We start from the raw sequence: 17,676 nt of genomic DNA on the forward strand, positions 1-17,676 counted from the left end.
TAGTTAAATAGTGAATACTATTCTTTATTCATAAGAATACATTTTAATAGAATAAATCAGTACATTGAAGAGTTACAGGAGTAGAGAATCTCTCTTCAGGAAACATCTCACCCTACATCTACAGTTGAGGGTAGAGCTCTCAACTCTCAGAATCCCCTTGACCCAGCTCAGGAGATCAATGGCTAAGGGACAGTTGATGGGCCTGATTCCTGGGTTATCAAGTTGGATTTGCAGGTCTCTGAGGATGAAAGAGTGGAGAATAAAGTTCTTGTAAAGGAGAGTATTATACTGGGACTGGAAGTTCCACTGAGGTCACCTGGGAAATTGATGAGGGAGAGTTGCTATTGGTGCCTGGTTCTTTTTCTTGGTTACACTCTTCAAGGGCTATGGTCTGGTCTCTTCCATTTGTCTCTGAGTCTCTGTTTAGAGAAGAAGACATGACTAAGGAATTATCTAGAACTATCAACCTGAAAACAGGTTACATTGTGAGGATCAGGTGATAGAGGAGCATTCAGACCATTGTTTTTCCAGCAGCCCTGGGTTTATAGAAGGAGGTTGACATGAGACATTTACCTGGTTTGGAGACGAGGCCACTTCTTCCACTCTATGGCTAACACCACCCCCAAAGTTACAACCACCACTACAATCAGGCTACTTTGGACAATGTTCCCCATAGTGCATTCCTGAGCAGCAGGCCCTGTAATGATACAAGAGCAGAAACCAAGGCTGTAGAGGTTAGCACATATATGTTTCACTTGATCTCTCATGCCCTCATCTGGCCTCCTCCAAGCTTTAATTGGGAGCCATGTGTTGAAACTGTAGAGTGGGTAATCAGAGGCAGTGCTTACACTGAGGCAGAAGCAGCCCTCCTTTTGGGGGTTGGAAAAGGCCTCGAAAGTATCCTGCTCACTAGAAACTGAGGTCTCACTTCCTCACCATTCCTAAGAGAAAGGTAACCACACTTGAGGTCTCTGACTCCAAACCCTACTCCCTCCGTATTTGTGCTGTTTCCATGGGGACTGTCTCTAGGATCCCAGATGTGTTATGCCAAGACTGTGGAGGGATTATCCACTCACCTGCTGCACCCACCAACTCCAGAGGATCACTAGACTCTGACCAGATATCAGGGTAGGCCTGGAGGTGGTAGCTGCAGCTATAGTTTCCAATACCTTTTTCTTCTACATTGTTGATAACAAAGTCTCCATCCTCTGAGAACTGCTGAGGTGCTTCTTCTCTATCATGTTCCAGGACAAATTCAACATTTGGCAGGGGTCCTCGGCACTGAAGGGTGATGTCCTTACCTAGCTTGAACACAGTGCTAGGCCAGGCTGACAGGGAGGGCTTAGGGGGCTTAACTGCAACCAACCAGGACACAGAGTTAGAAGAAGTGGCCCCGAACCCAGCCCTTTACCCATTTAGGGCTAACTACTAAAAAAAAACCCTACAAAATCTAGACTCTTACTGAAGTCTCTAGGACCTTACCAGTCACCCAGATCTCCAGTGAATCACTGTGATTGGAAGCTGCAAAGGGAGCAGAGTCCAAATAATAAACACAGCTATAGATCCCAGAATCTTCACCTCTCACAGCTGGCATCCAAAAGTCAGCCCTGTAGCCACTTGGCCTCTGTAGCTCTAAGGGCTCTTGAAAACCCTCCTTCAACAGGACAAATGTGGAGTCTGGCAGTTCCCCTCGACATTGAAGAGTCATGTTTTCTCCAGGGGCCACCATGGGACCAGGCTGGGCTAAAAGGCTGGGTTTGGGGAGTAAACCTAGAAGAAATTAACTCCTGGTCAGAGAGATGAGGGTACTTTCTAGTGCACCACCCTTGGAATCTCTGTTCAATAAGGAGGAAAACTATTGCTTGCCTCTCTTAGAGCTCTTTGAAAACCATATGAACCATCTACCATTCTATTCCCTCCTTTCTACATCCCCTTGCCCACTTCAGAGCAGCATCTTCCCCTTACCTGTGACTATGAGTTCCAAGGTGTTGCTAAGCTGTGTCTTGATATGGCTAGTCCAGTCAGGGTGGTAGCAGCAGGAGTAACGCCCTATGCTAGCACCAGATATATTGGTGATGAAGAATGCCCCATTGTTACTGGTGGCTCCCCAGAGCTGCATTGAAGTGGCTTCTCTTTCTTTGTGCAGAATATATCCTACTCCATGGACTGGCCCTTGGCACCAGAGAGTAACATTCTGCCCCATGGAAACCACAGAACTGGGCTCAGCAAACAACCAAGGCTTGGGGAATGTGTCTAGAAAGAGACCAAATATGTAAAGTAGTGAGTTTGGAAACTTATCATTTGCTGAATTAACTCATTATCTTTCTCCTTCTGGACAAAATAGTTCCCTTTTATGGCCTAGCCTAGACTTTAAAGAAGAATTCCCCTCCCTAGCTTTTACTCCAGTTGTATCTTGAGTTCTGTGTTTTTTCCGTCCTTACCGGTCACCCAGATCATAATGGGCTTGCTGAGATGTGATCCCCTATTTGACATGGCTGTTTCATAGTAGACACAGCTGTAGTTTCCAGAGTCTTCTGCTCCAGCAATGTGGAGGAGGAAGTCAGCTGAGTTTCCTGAGGCACTCTGGAACTGTAAAGGAACAGGGGTTCCCTCATACAAGAGTGCGAACCTCATTCCATAGAAAGTCCCTTGGCATTGCAGGGTTACATTCTTCCCAGGAAGCACCACAGGACCGGGTTGTGCCAGGAGAGTAGGTTTGGGGTAGAATTCTGAAATTAAAGAGACCACAACATGAGAGAAGCCTGCCCCCTCCACATTATGCAAATTGCTTTCTCACTGTTATTATAAGAAACATGTTTATTGTAGAAAATTAGAAAATACAGGAAAATCTAATAAAAATATAATTCTACCATTCAAAGATAAACATTCTTTATACATTTTTATATATTTCCTTTCCATTGTTTTCTATACATTCCCATGTCATTGTAGCAGTAACTATTTGCATACGTGGGATCCTACTGTATGCACAGTTGTATAGTTTAATATTTTCACTTAACTTTTTATTGTAAATATTTTCCTTTGATGTTAATTAGCCTTTAAAAATTATCACTTGTAATGGCCGCACATTATGCAGCTGTCATTTCAATGTCTTTGCTCTTTCTCTAGGGGCCATTCAGCCCACCAATCTCTGACTGCTCAGCTAAAAAAAAAAAGTAGATATTGAGCCTAAAACTCAAGGCCAAGCAATAAAATGATTTCAGAAATGCAGCAATGTGAGCTTGGCTCTAGGGATTAGATACCCTTATCTGCCTCACTTCTTTCCCCAGAAGTGAATTACTTGGCTCTTCCTTTTTGTCTCTTATTCTTGTATTGATAATAATATAAGCAGCTGCCTTACATAGATTGTTTACTGTGTGGTAGGCACTGTTCTAAGCACTTTCTTGGTGTCTTTTAGAAGGAGCACTTCTTGCTCTGCCACTGGCAGCCCTTCCACCCATTGTCCAGGATAAGTACCACATCCACTTGCATTTTCCCACTCCTGACCTGTCACCACAAGCTCCACAGAGTCGCTGGGCTCAGACCAGATAGCAAAGTCATAATAGCGGCAGCTGTAATTTCCTCCATCACCAAAGCCTACTGAAATGATCAGAAAGTGAGCTGCACTGGCCCCTGGGCTTGCCCAAGACATGTCACTGGATGCAATTTCGCTTCCATCTTTGTAAAGAATAAAGTTCATGTGCTGGTGGAAAGTGGAGCAGTTGAAAGTCACTCGGGCACCAGGAGTGACCATCGGGCTGGCCCATATCCTGAAATAGGGCTTCGGGTACATTTCTAGAAGGCAAAAAAGAAAGAAAACAAAAGAAAGAAAAAAAGAAAAAAGAAGAAAAGAAAGAAAGATAGCTAAAATAGCAAATATTGGTTCCAGGGAGCTCCTTTTTCTTTAAAAAAATAACATTTTGTTCAGAAGTAGGTGCATTTAAAAATTAAGGCAAAAGAAAAATGCCATTTGATTTTACTTATATGAGGACTCTCAGGAACAAAAAGAACAAACTAATAAAAAAAAAAACAGACTCACAAATATAGAGGAAAATCTGGTGACGGCCAAAAGGGAGAGGGGTTGGGAGGCTGGGAGAATGGAGTGAAGAGTTAAAGTACAAATTAGTAGTTGATAGATGGTTGTGGGATGGGGAGCATGTGGAGAGCCAGAGGAGAGAAAGAGCAATTAGGGGAGATCGTTTTATAAATTATATAAATGTCCAAGCAATGTACTGTATACTTGAAACTAATAATAAAATATATTTTTTTTTAAAAAAGGCTAGTCTACTCTGCAGATGGACATTTCACAGGGACCCCCTCACCCCCACTCCTCAACTACAGCTGAATCCTCATTATCATCAGGGCAGACAATGAAGGCTAGTGAAAAGAATGAATTGCCATTGGAGCTCTGCTGGTTCTCTGTACCTCAGTTTGCTCATTTGGTCAAGAAGGGGAAATGGTACCTTGTGGAGCAGGTACCATTTCCCCTTCTTGTCCAAATGTCCCTTAAATATTTGCTCTATAGCTAAATAAAATAATTGATGCAACAATAATTAGAAAAATTAAATCACCCTCCACAAACTTCAGCTATTAATAACAATTTCAGCTATTAATATCGTGCAGCCAGAGGCCCTGGCACTCCTAGCGCCACGCCTGCCTGGCTCTAAGATTGGACACAGGCTCTTAGGACCAGCAGCAAAGTTCGCTGTGAAGAGAGTATCTGACCCAGAGTTTTGCTTCCCCCCTCCTTCCTCACACACACTTTTCAGCTCTACCTTTTATGACAACCTCCAGGGGCTCACTGGGCTCAGACCACTTGAAGGGGTGTTTTTCAGTGTGAGTGCGGCAGCTATAATTGCCTTCGTCTTTATCCTCCATTCTTTGGATTGTAAAGAAGGCTTCTCTCCCAATTGCGCCAAGTTGCTGGACAGGTTCCTGTAGTCCCTCCTTATACAGAGCAAACCCCATGCCTGCCAGCCATCCTTTGCACCGAATTTGTAGTTCTTGGCCTCGGATTGGGGGGAAGGCAGAAATAACAGGTTTGGGGAGGATGTCTAGAAAAAAATGGGAATGAAAAGGAGTCTGAAGTTTTGAGGTGCCCAGATGGAACACTTGGAGTCACTTTGTCAGAAAAAAAAAATCTATCCTGGATTGCCCTTATGCTCCTCCTGTCTCCTCTCACTATCTTATCCACCCCCGCTCCCACATTTCAGCATTCCTCCTACATGCAGCACAAGCCCATTGACTCCTAGTTTCTGTGCATTCTCCTATCCTCGGGAACAGTGTTGGTGTTCCAGGGGCACTGAGGTTTACTCCAAAATGGTGCTCTGCCTTTTCTTACCTGTCCCCACCAGCTCAAGTGCCTCACTGGGCTCTGATACAGCCATCTCTTCCCATGAATGGCAGTGGTAACTCCCAGTGTGGCTCTGGGTGAGGGTGCCAAGGGGGAAGGCAGCCCGGACCTGCTCTGAGGCCGGGTGAGTTGCAATCCACCCAGTCCCATCCTTCAGCAACACAAACTCCTTAGTTGAGCCAGAAGGGCTTCTGCACCAGAGAGTTAAGTTCTTCCACGGGGCCAGAGGGAAGTTGGTCTCTGCCCACAGCTCAGGCTTAGGGGTTGGCATGATTATTTCTAAAAACAGAAGAGTTAGTGAAACCATCTTCCCTCCCTCTCCTCCTCCCCATTTCTTACCTTTGAACTCCCTACCTAGATCACACAGTCCACTTCCCCTTTCAACTCATTTCTAAACTCTTTCCTTCCTTCCACAGGTGCTGGGGAAAGGGAAAGCTGATGTCTCAGCTGAACCTCAGAAAAGCGCAGAAGCTTGGGGAAAATTTTGCAGGTGGAAAAGCAGATTTGAAAGCTGAATTATGCCAGCAACTTTAGAAAGTGCCCATTCCTAGCTGTCCTTCCCTCCCAACTAGTCTCTCCTTGGCCACTGATACTGATACTCTGTAGTTATTTCAGATCTCCAGGGAGGAATGTCCCAGTCTGGAGCAGGAAAAACTTACCAGTCTCTTTTGTCAATACCCCATTGCACAGTCCTGCAAAAGAAATTGCTGCCAGATCTCTGGCCCCTCCCCTATGGGACTTCTCCCAGGTCTTCTGAGCAGACCCCTACCACACCCCCTTGTACTCACCACAGCATAGAAGGGCCATAATTATGAAGAGCATGATGATCCCTTGAGCTGTTCTCAGCAACCAGGCTTCTCTAGTGAGACCAGAAAAGAGATGAGAGGAGTTGCTGGGATAAAGGGGAAGGTGGAGAGAAGGGGGCTGCATTTTATGTCATTGGCTTACTCACCACCCAACAGAGATTGGAAAAGGCCAGGATAATGGTAAATAATCTTTTCTGACATCGATGGCTTTTCTTTTTGAGAGCCTCACCACCTACGAACGTCTTGCTCTTTCATGACCCACGTGACCCTCCCTCCCCTCCCCAGCCTATATCATATGTCAGCTCCCCATGGCCTCTGATTAGGCTGTTACTGGAACTGAGATGTCAGATGTGAAAATGCTTTTGTAACTCCAGCTCTCAGAAGCCCTGGAGCTCAATGTGATTGGCAGCTCTGGGTGGTGGGTGTGGGGATGGAGGGAGAAATCTTGGGTGTTTCACCATCATCAAATTTAAGTTTGGAAGCAGTTTTTATTATGACAGTATTGGTCCTCAGACCCACCTGCCTTACCTGTCTTTGTTATGAAAGGGTTGCTTAGGCAGCCCTGGTGATTTACCAGAGGATTGTCAGTGGTGAGCTAAGCTTGTCAGAGAGTGGGATATCTCTACCCTCACCCAGATTATGACTAGAAATGTGCAGCAGCTTTGAGTTGTGGGTCCTATATAATTAGATGATATTAAGCAAAAATCCATTTGAAAGAATTTACTTAGAAAACACTGACCCTCTTTCTTAGTCAGGAAAACATGTTTTTAGGCTGCTTTCTAGGAAATCTGCTTTCTGAACTTATTCTTTAATGCAGTGGTCTGAGACTGAAGTAAGGCACGTGAAGCTACGTTTTTTCTAACACTTGGCTTAGAGGTTACTCCACTGTATGTGGGACTCATGATAGATTCTGAGGAAAACTAGAACTTGGCCCCCACTGAAATTTTGAAAACTCAGAGTGTTGGTTTTCGCAAAAAGCTTAGGTGGCTTCCTTCTCATTACTGAAGCATTCTGTCTCTCAGATCCCAATGTAAAACACAGACACACACAATCATAGTCATTATCCATATTCCCAGACACTCAAAGGATTGTAGTGGGGGTACAGTCAGAAGCAAAGGTTGTGTGTGTGCGGGGGGAGTAAACAAGACATTCAGGAGCTGAGGACCCCACCATGCTAGGAGCTGTCATTCTCTTCTTATTTTCAAACAGAATAGCTTGAGTGCAGGCCATAGAAATTGGGGAGAGACGGGGATGGCCTAGGAAGTGGCAGGAGAACTTGTTTGGCTTGCCATTTCCTTGGTCATAGGAAGCTGTCTGATTCCCTGGTCCAATCCATTACCTCGTCAAGTGCCCATCTGGGTTAAGATTATATTCTCAGAATGCTCTGCACAGATAATTGGAAGCTAGAGTGGCAGAAAGACTGGTTTCTATGACAATTAAGATAAACCACAAGGCTCTGTATCCCTTGAGGGCTAGGAATAAGGGTGGAAAGTTGGTATGGGAGTTGGATAACATCCTGAGTGACAGGACAAGTATGGCTTATCACAAAAGAAAAAAGTTCTGACCAAGTTAATGTGGGAGACATCAGTCATCTCTGAGGGACACTGTAGTATTGGAAGGAGATTTGAGTACTCTCCTGGGAGGATCAATGAATGAGGTTCTGATTAATCCTCCAGCCTTTGAGTATAATGCATTTCTCCACCCTCAGGTTTGGCTGCTGACCCCTCTGTGAGGTGAAAGAGAAAGAGTTGGGATGAGAAAAGTCTTGTATATTAAGCCCAGAGAGTGGGAGATACAACAGATGTACCCTTGTGGCTTGTCTCAATTGGATAATAACTCATTCCTGAATTTCTGGAGAGCTTGGACTCAGCTAGACTGAGGAACAGGGGTCTGAGACAAGACAGTTACCTGATTCTGAGTCTCCAACACTTCCGTCTTATCCACAGCACTACTGACAGCAAGGCAACAAGCTGCACAATTAGAGACAACCTGATAGCTTCATTCAGAACGTAATTCCAGGTGAGCAACCCTATGGCCAGAGAAGACCAGAAGCAGGGACCTTGATGGGGATAGGCACAAGTGAAAAGACACATGGCGGGAAGGGGGAGGTGGAGAGCTGGTTACCGAATGTGAAGGGAAGGTAAGACAGAAGTGGCCTTCTTTCTTGTGAAGAATGGGAGCCTTGAAAGTATCCTGCTCACTGCCTTTGAATGACTGTAAGACCACTCCAAGGGAAGGGTGCCCAAATCCAAGAGTCCTGACTTACGAGTCTAATTCTACTTTTCATATCTTTCTGGGCAGTGCTCTAGGATTCCGGGGGTACTATGGCCAAAGCCATGAAGGAATGTCCCTATGAAGAATTGTCCTCTCCTCTGCTGGCCCCATCAGCTTCAGAGGCTCACTGCGATGTGACCAGATGTTGCAGCAACTGTAAGTTCCTGTGCTTTTCCCTTCAACATTATTGATAATGAAGTCTGCATCTACTGAGAAATTTTGGAATGTTACTCTTTCTTCCAATTCCAGAGAAAATTTAAGTACTGGATGAGGTACTCAGCACTGAAGGGTGATGGTCTTTCCCAGCTTGGACATGGTCCAGGCTGACAGGAAGGGTTTGGGGAGCTTATCTGCAACCAATCCAGAGACGAGTTAGATATGACTTTGAACTGAGTACCTCTTTCCCCAACAAATGTTTCTCAGCTCCCTATTAGGTCTTCTCTTTCTTTCTACTTTCACTAGCTCAGTGGCTTCAAAATATGACCATGCATCAGAACCCTTTTGGATCACTCCTTAGTGCTCTAAAGATTCTTGGTGCCCAACTTTCAGTCAGGACCTCATACCTCTAAGTTTCCCCTAGCATGAAGGAAAATAACATTTCCAGGGGTTACAATGGGGCCAGGCCATGCTGAGAAGTAGAGCTTGAGTAACAATCCTGGAAGAGGAAGTAACTAAAGTTTTCAAAGGAAATTTTATACTGCCCTCCTACTATATTTCCCCTTGGCTCATAACTCTAAAAGGATACAGGGCCACTAGTTCCTTTTTAGAACACCGTATTGATGATAAAAACAATAACAGTCGTTAGTACTTGCCTACAACCACAAGCTCCATGGTGTCGTGTGATGTCATCCTAATGGAGGTCTTCCAGGAGAGTAGATAGTGGCAACTATAAATGTCAGCATCACTGTAGGTCACATTGTTGAGGAAGAATGACTCATCATCATTGATGTTGGTAGTATCCAAGAGCTGAAGCGATTTGTCTTCTCCTTTCTTATAGAGTACAAACCCCACTTCATCCACTGACCCTCTATACCACGGGCTCACGTTCTGACCCATTTGGACTACAGGACTGAGCTGAGGAAGTAGCCAAGTCTTGGGAAAAGTGTCTGGAATGAGACCCAAAATATAAAGGGCTAATAGTATGACTTTCCCTTCCCACTGCTTAGGGATCTTGTTCTCTTCTTCCTCTAGTCCACTCTCGGCAAATTCCATCCTAAACCCAGTTATAAAATTTAGCTTCCTTCTTGATTGTTAGCCCTGGCTGCATGACTAGGTTCTCCAGGGTCCCCGAGGGAGTTGTATATCCTTAGCCTATAACATAGGTCTCATAGCATCTCCATCTCTTACTGGTTACCCAGATTTTCAGGATATCACTAAAGAGTGAGCCTCTGTATGACACATCATAGTCCAAACAGAGGTAATGTCCAGCACCATGGATTTTCAAAGCCCAAAAGAAGAAAAATGCCTCATTTTTAGTGGCCTCTTGCGGTAAAAGGGCTTCTTCAACTCTTCAAGACTTATTAAAGTAAAAGTCATTCAATAGATTGGCCCTTGACACCTGAGATTCAGGCTTTCTTCAGGTGTCATGATTGGCCCAGGATAAGCTGTCAGAGCTGGTTTGAGATAGAGTCTTAGAAAGGGAAGAGACTCTGAATTAGAGGTAACATGATTCTTCCCTATTATCCTGTTTTTATTTTCCAAGTTTCTTTAAACAGAAAGTGGCAGCTGAAGTTTACCCTCTGCTTCCTCTCTTTCCTTGCATCTCTATCTCTTCTAGGAGGTAATCAAAGGTAAGTACACTTATGTCCCTGCTGTCTCACCAGACTCTATCAGCTCCACTGAGCTCTAACTATGTGCAGGGGGTATGTCTTAGTGGGATATCTACATCTATAATTCCCTGTGTCTTTAGGTTCCTGAAATGTTAAAGGTAGTTCTTCCAACCTCTGAGAAACCAAACTTCTGAAAAATGACTTTGATTCCATCTTTGTAGAGCAGTATTAAAGATGAATTTTTATTGGAAGAAACCAGTAAGGATGGATTGGCCGGTAAGTTTGCAACTCAGAGAAATCTCTATTAATGGGGCCACACCCTCATTTCCATGTACTGTTCTTCCAAGGAGATACTACAAAATCCAGGGCAAAACTTCCCATACCACTCCTTCTTTCCTGACCCAATCCCAGGTAGACCCACCCATCCATTATTGGAAGAATCAGCTACATCTTATGCTCATTGAGCATTTAGGATGTGCAAGGCATCATACAGGTCTAGAGATATGTAAGTCAGGAATACACAGTCACTCACTGTCAGCAAAAAGCTCATGGCCTAGTGGGGGATACCAGTGATCAGGTAACTGCAGAAGTGTGCTGCGTTATTGGAATCTACGCTGATAGGACATTCACACAACAAACATCCGTACATGCAGATCTTTGTTCTTTAATCCTCAATAAAAGGCTATACTAATAAAATTAATATCTACTATTTATTGAGAACTTATATGCCAGGCACTGTACATATTATATTTAGGAAAATCCTCACAACAACCCTGTGATGTAGGCATTATTATTACTATTATATCAATTTTTCAAATCAGGAAAGTGAAGCACAGAGAAACATTATACAGTTGGAGAGATACTGGTATCCCATGTTAGAGTGGAGGAAACCAAAGCACAGAAAGGTGAAGTCACTTGCTCAAGGTCACACAGGGAGGCAGTGTCAGAGGTGGAACTAGAAACCAGGATTACAGCTTCTAAGAACAGAATACTTTCTGTAACACCACAGAAAGAGGCAGGAAAGCATAAGGGGTCTACCTTATGTATATGCAAGGCATATACATAGTGATTTTTAGAAAATGAGGAGGCCTCCCTGAACTCAAGTGAGTAGGCCTCCCTGAACTCAAATCTTCACCTTTCTGTGTTTTGAGCTTGATGGAGAAATTAAAGCAAATGTGGCAAATTCTGTCTAGAAGCATCCAGGCCATGGTGTTGGGGAGCTGAGGCTGGGGTGTGTGTCTGGCTTTTGGACAATTTAGAGAGCCTTCGACTGTGTGTGAAGCTTGTTACTGCCTTTCTCGATCTGTATATTCAGGACCAAAGCAATTTATAAGCCATTTCTAAAATATAAACTATCACTTTCTTTGTCATTTTTTTTGTTTATTTTTATCACCAGCACTACGAAGAATACATTCTATTTTCCACACTAAAAAAGTGCCTGGTGCATATTACATGCTCAATAAATATAGCCCAGTGAATGAATGAATGCATGATATTTAATAAGTAGAAAAAAACAAAACTTTGATGATCTGAAGCTGCTGGATGTTTGGCTGGGCTTGCTCACTAGCCATGTGATTGGCTCTCACACATCTTCCTCATAGCACATGTGATTCTAATTTGCATCTCAGTAAAATGACAAATGACTCTAGCTCATGGGCCTTGCAGGACCTAGGGACTGGCCGAGGAAAGTAAAATCAGAAACCCTGTCTCATCCAGCCAATATCCCAGGGACAACAATCATCAGACCCCAGCAGCCATAGCCATACCCACCTGCCACAATCAGCTTCAGGGGGTTGCTGGGCTCTGACCAGAGCGAGGGGAGCATCTGGATATGAGTGCGGCAGATATAAACCCCTTCACTGTCGGCAATGGAGAAGATGGCCACTGTCCCAGTTGGGACTTGGTAATCCACAGGCTCTGCATATCCCTCTTTGAACAGCATGAATATCAAATCCTGCAGCCAGCCATGGCAGAATATGTTAACATTACATCTAGGAAGAGGAGAGTCCTCAGACTGGATCCAGAAGATGGGCTTGGGCAGCAGGCCTGGAAAGAGATAAACTAGAATTCAAGTAGAGCAATGATAGTGATGCTCCGTGAGCAGCAAAAGAGAAATCTACTTAAATTAGCCTTCCTTGTGTGATCCTTATTTTCCATCCCTCCTTCTCCTATCTTGGTCTTCCTTAAGTTGAGAGCTTGCCTTCTAGATCTGTTCCAGAGTCTGTATTCTCATTCTGCATCGCCTATGGAGAGTAAGCACTTATTTATTAATTCTGGAACACCCACATGTATGTCTGCATGCATTTGAGGTAAATGAATGAATGAATTGAACAAAGCCTACACTAAGAAAGCAAGTTTGAATCCCAGGAGCTCGAGTTTATTCTAGATGAACTATCTCTGTCTTCTTACCTGGTGCCTCCAACTCTAAAACTTTACTGGGCTTTGACCAGCCTATCTCCTTCCAGTAGCAGCACCTGTAACGACCTGTATTGGACTTAGTAAGAGTACCTATTGGGAACGAAACTTGGAAGGTTTTGTAGGAAGGGCAGATACAGGCCATCTGTGTCTTATCCTTTAGCAGCAGAAACTTGCTTGAAATCTGAGAAGGGCTTCTGCACCAAAGTGTGATGTTCTCCTAAGGGGCATGGGGGTAGTTTGTCTCTATCCACAGCTCCGGTTGAGACTGCAGCACTGTCATTCCCAAAGATCGCAAAGATGTGAGAGGTCCAACCCTCTCTCTCACCTAACGTGTAGCACGATGTCCCTTAAAATTAGCCCTGACCCAGATTCTTCCTTTCGCCTTCCCTTAAGGACAGGAATGTCTGCTTGTGAGGGGTTGAATAGGGACCCCAGGATACTTGTTCAAGAAATCCAAGTGAGTTGGAGAATAAAGTACAAGTCTAGCTTCCTTTATATTTGAGATAAACCAAGTCATGAAGCAAGGGTCTCTGATTCCCAAGCACAGCTCAATTCACAGCTCAAACTGTGAATTGTCTTTGGGATCTCAAGGCAGTTATGTCCAGGCCATTGAAGGCAGGCTGATATCTTGGAATATTCAGGAAGGAGGGTACTGAGGTGGCAGGACTCACTTACCTATTGATGTCATACCCAGACTCAGCCCTGAAAAGAGAGATTATGGTAAAGGAAGGTCTCCTCATTGTCCCCACCCACCCTTAAACCTCAATACTCTCTTCTCCCTCCCCAAGGTGCCCACTCATAGGGCTACTTATGACAGGATCACTTGCCCCTCACCCCTTCCTTTTGTACTCACGAATGCAAAAGAGCAAGAGAGTGAATGTCTGCAGCATAGTAGCCCCCTCCTCTGGCCTGTCCTGGGTCATGAGGCACTTCAAGGCTTGAAGGGTTTTGTCACTCAGCAGGTGATGAGATCTAAAAGCACAAGTATTCTGTTCTGATCCTTCAAGTTTAGTTGGGATCACTAAACTGCAGTTGACAATCCTACTGCCTTCCACCCCCTTACAAGCACACAAGGTATTACAAGGTCACCTGCTACTTCTTCCCTTTGCCCTTTCTCTCCACTTCCCCCTCCACCATCCAAGGTCTTTGCTGGTGCCTAAGATGTCAGACTTGTTGAAATTTCTGTTTTTCCCTGGGGTCTCAAAGGCCTAGAGGGGTGACTGAATCCAGGGCAGCAGAAGCCTCATGGGATGAAGGAGATGGGAAGTATAGAGAGTCACCTTTACAGACTATATCTATATATCTATATCTATATATATGATTCTATCTCTATCTCTATCTCTATCTATATGTAATTTTCTGAGTCTTCCAACAATGTAGCAGAGGAGGAGTTCTTACCATCTCAATTTGCTGGCAAGGAAACTGAGGCTTAGAGAAGACCTGTAATTTGCCCAAAGTCAAAAGATATTAAATATCAGAGCCAACATTCAAATATATATTTAACTTCAATGCCTAAGCTCTAAAACCAGTATTTAAACCCCTACAGGCAGCCCTTGCCCGTATTCTCACCTTCACGCATCCCACCCATTTCCTTCCATCTAGGGCTGCCCTTCTGTGGAATGCTTCAGATCCAATATTCTTATCTCTTACCCTCCAAATATCAAAAACCCATCTCAAGTAGGTGTTGAAGAATCAAGCCAATTGAGCTAACTAATGTAATATGTAAGTGATTATAAGCATTTTTGTTTATTGCCCCTAATGTGAAAAAAATTGTTTGAATTTCAGGGAATATGGTAAAGATTTGAGTTCAGGGAGGTCTCCACATTTTCTGAAAATCACTATTGACCACAGACCCTGCATATACATAAGTTAGACTCTTTATGCTTTCCTGCCTCCTTCCACTCCACCCAGAGTATCCTTTTGCCAAGTGGAGGTGTATCTGCATCACACAAACTCAGGATATCTCTCCTCCCCTAACTCTCTATTCAGAGTCTGAGGTCCTGGTCTCAGTAGAGTAGGGGTAAAAGCAGTTCCCAGAACAGAAAGGGGCTGATTTTCCTTCCCAAACTGATCCTAATGCCTCAGCCTCTAACTTGCTCCAGTGCTAACACTTTGCAGATAGAGAAACAGGGAAAAGAAGATTCATTTTCAAACACTTGGGCTGTAGGAAGCAGGCGGACAGTCGGAGATCCAAGGAGGCAGTTTCCTTTTGCATTTTTCCCTTTGCATTGAAGGATGCTCAAATCACCTTCTCTGAACTTTTCTTATCTGTAAAGTTGGGCAATAATATCTACCTAGCATTGTTGTGTTGGATCAGAGATAATATATGTATAGTGCCAGACACATAGTGAACATTTCATAAAAGAGGGCATCAACCTGTTATAAGTTCCTAAAGATGTTCTTTCCATCTCACCTCTTACAGCCCCTTGTCCCTACAGGACCGGGCTTGGATGCCACCCTGTTGCTTTTTGTTCCCCTGAGGCTTTGGGCCAGAATTTATTGGGGAAGCCAGGTTTCACTGCTGAAGGAAAGGTTCAACCCGGGATTCAGCCCATGAATACTATCTGAGATTCCAGCCTTGCTGGAATCCCTAAACCAGATTTTTGCCTCTTGGGGGCATGAGTGGAATCAGGGAAGCTGAGCCACTCAGCATGAATGAGCCCAATCACTAAGGAAACTATACCATTTATATTCAGACAGATGATGAATCTTATGCCCAGGGAGCTTGGAAAGCAGCTGCAAGCTTTAAGTTAATTGGCCACGCCCATTTTGTCCTTTCGCACTCGCACCCCCCACCCCAATCCCCAATTTCAGCAGTCCAGCATTTTTACCCTCCCTTTCTACTCCATCCCAACTGCTTTGCCCAACCTGAAGCAGCACCTAAGTGCTTTTAAGGGTGACATATCCAAAATGTCTAATGGCTTGCCCCCTGCATAGCTTTAATGGCTCCAGGAGTCAAAGGAGTTGGGCTCAGCGGGAGGTGCAGGGTACATACTCAGCTGAGGAATTGGAGGGAAGACTGAGAAGGACAAGGGAAAATACCTACAGCGCGCAGAGATTCTCAGGGAGGCAAGACTGGGATGGGGAGAGAAGAAGAAAGGAAGAGATGAAGAGGGTTGAGGGGACAGGCTGAGGAGGCAGTTTAATTTACAGCAATTAATTACAGCGGGAAGACTATTTGAGGTTTTGTTTAGGATCTGATGGCCAGTATTTAATTTGCAGCCCCTGGGCTATACGCTCATTTGCAGGTACTTACGGTAGTTGACGGCCGGCTCCGATGTTGGAGATTCTCCAGTGAGCTTCTCCAGACGCTGCAAACTGCCAGGCCAGAGAACTGTCTAAGAACACCTCTCAGGCTCCTCGCCCCGCCTCGCTCTCTCTCCTGCTTGCTCACAGGCCAGCTCCAACATCCTCCCCTCCCTCTGCCTGGCTCTGAGAGCTCATCCACGCTAACTCTGCCTGACACCTGCAGTTCTCTGACAATCAGCATTTATTTCTATGTCCCTCCCAGCTCTCCGCCTCTTTCTCGACTCTGCAGAAGTTTATGGAGACAAATTCAGGCCCCTGCCCTCTTGCCTGTCGCTCAAAGTTTCATTGTGTCACTGTATTGTGGAGGGGAAAGGGCCAGCTCTTAAAACTGCCAAAGCTGTAGACTCCTCCTCTCCAGCTCCCCAATGCCTTTAAAGGGGTCTCAGATCTTCTTATTCCCATTTAATACTCCACTTATGCTTACACATTACTACTGTGGTTTAAATGCCTACTGTGTGCCTGTGGGCTCTGGGCATCTACTATTTCTAATCTTCATAGCAACTCTACAAGATGTGTTACTTCCCTCAATTTTACAGATGAGGAAACAGAAGCTTAGAGAAGGTGAAATAACTTGGACAGACTTCAAAGTCTGGCTTGAGGTAAAAGCCCAGGCTTTAGAGACATACAAATTTGGATTTTAGTCCAGGTTCCATTATTCAATAGCTGAGTGACTTCGAATGAGTTAAATTCTTTGAGTCCCAGTTTCTCCATCTGTAAAATAGACAACAGAAGCTATTGCACAGGACTTTGATGGAATAGTACAAGTAAAACTTAGAGCACTAAGCCTGGTACATGGTAAGTGCTCAATAAGTTATAACTGCTGCTGTTACCACTACTACTACTATTATTAACTTGTAAAGTGTTCCCCAAACGTCCTAAAGTAACATGATTTCAATGATGTAGACAACCTTTCACTAATTTGGTTGACCATGAAAGACTTTTTGAAATGGTAACGTATGGATAAGATGCCACCCAAAGTTCTGATATATATGATGAGAGCAAAGTATAGCATCTAATGGATTCACAGATCAATTGTTGGAAGAAATAGACACATTTTTCTTTATATTTGTATTTTTATCTTTATAAAAGGTTAAACATTATCTACAGAACAAGTAAATTAAAATCAAATTGTAAAAATAAAGTAACACTTTTAATCAGAAAATGGAATATCATATCTCGGTGCATCAGGTGATATCAATGGTGGCTTCCTGGCACCCTGTGTTCCTACACACCATTATAAACTGGATTATATTATAAGGAATAGAATAGTCATATTACTATAAATCTGTGTTTTAGGGGGCAAGTTATTTAGTTTCTCCAAGCCTCAGTTTTCTTTTTTGTAAAATAGGGATAATAATTTTACTTACTATCACACAGAGTTTTGGGTAGAGTTGAATGAAAATCCTCCTGTAAACCACTTCATAGTGCCTGGAACACAGCAAGCATTCATTAATTCAATAAACGCTGAGTATTTTCTTTGTGCCATGAATTGTTCTAGGTGCTGACCACTCAGAGAGAATGGCAGTTTCTGCTCTTAAGGAGTTTGTAGTCTAAGGATAAACAGTGATAGAGAATGAGGAATAAGATACCCAGAGGAGGGAGTGCCATGAGAGTCAGAGGATTGTAATAGGAAAGACCAGCAAGTAAGGTATGGAGAATTGCAAGCAGTTTGTTGTTGCAGTGGGCCTAAACTAGGGCAGTGGAAGCAAAGAAGAGGGGAAAAGTAAGTGTTCCTAAAATATTTAGGAGG

At 44.0% G+C, this 17,676-nt stretch overlaps 1 protein-coding gene across 1 annotated transcript; it reads right to left on the reverse strand.

The window, feature by feature from the left end:
* Positions 1–283: 283 nt before the first annotated feature.
* Positions 284–13,540, reverse strand: IGSF1 (immunoglobulin superfamily member 1). Its single transcript, XM_039864927.1, is given in 20 exon segments — positions 284–419; positions 574–697; positions 1,077–1,350; positions 1,478–1,770; positions 1,966–2,253; positions 2,442–2,729; positions 3,505–3,792; positions 4,773–5,051; positions 5,339–5,629; positions 6,010–6,042; positions 6,139–6,209; positions 8,065–8,187; positions 8,531–8,780; positions 9,243–9,536; positions 9,778–9,909; positions 9,912–10,060; positions 11,966–12,245; positions 12,609–12,890; positions 13,293–13,319; positions 13,471–13,540. Coding segments are annotated over 20 exon segments (3,972 nt in total).
* Between the last annotated feature and the right edge of the window lie 4,136 nt (positions 13,541–17,676).

This window comes from Pteropus medius, unplaced genomic scaffold (assembly GCF_902729225.1).
Source record: "Pteropus medius unplaced genomic scaffold, Ma_sr-lr_union100, whole genome shotgun sequence".
Taxonomy (NCBI): domain Eukaryota; kingdom Metazoa; phylum Chordata; class Mammalia; order Chiroptera; family Pteropodidae; genus Pteropus; species Pteropus medius.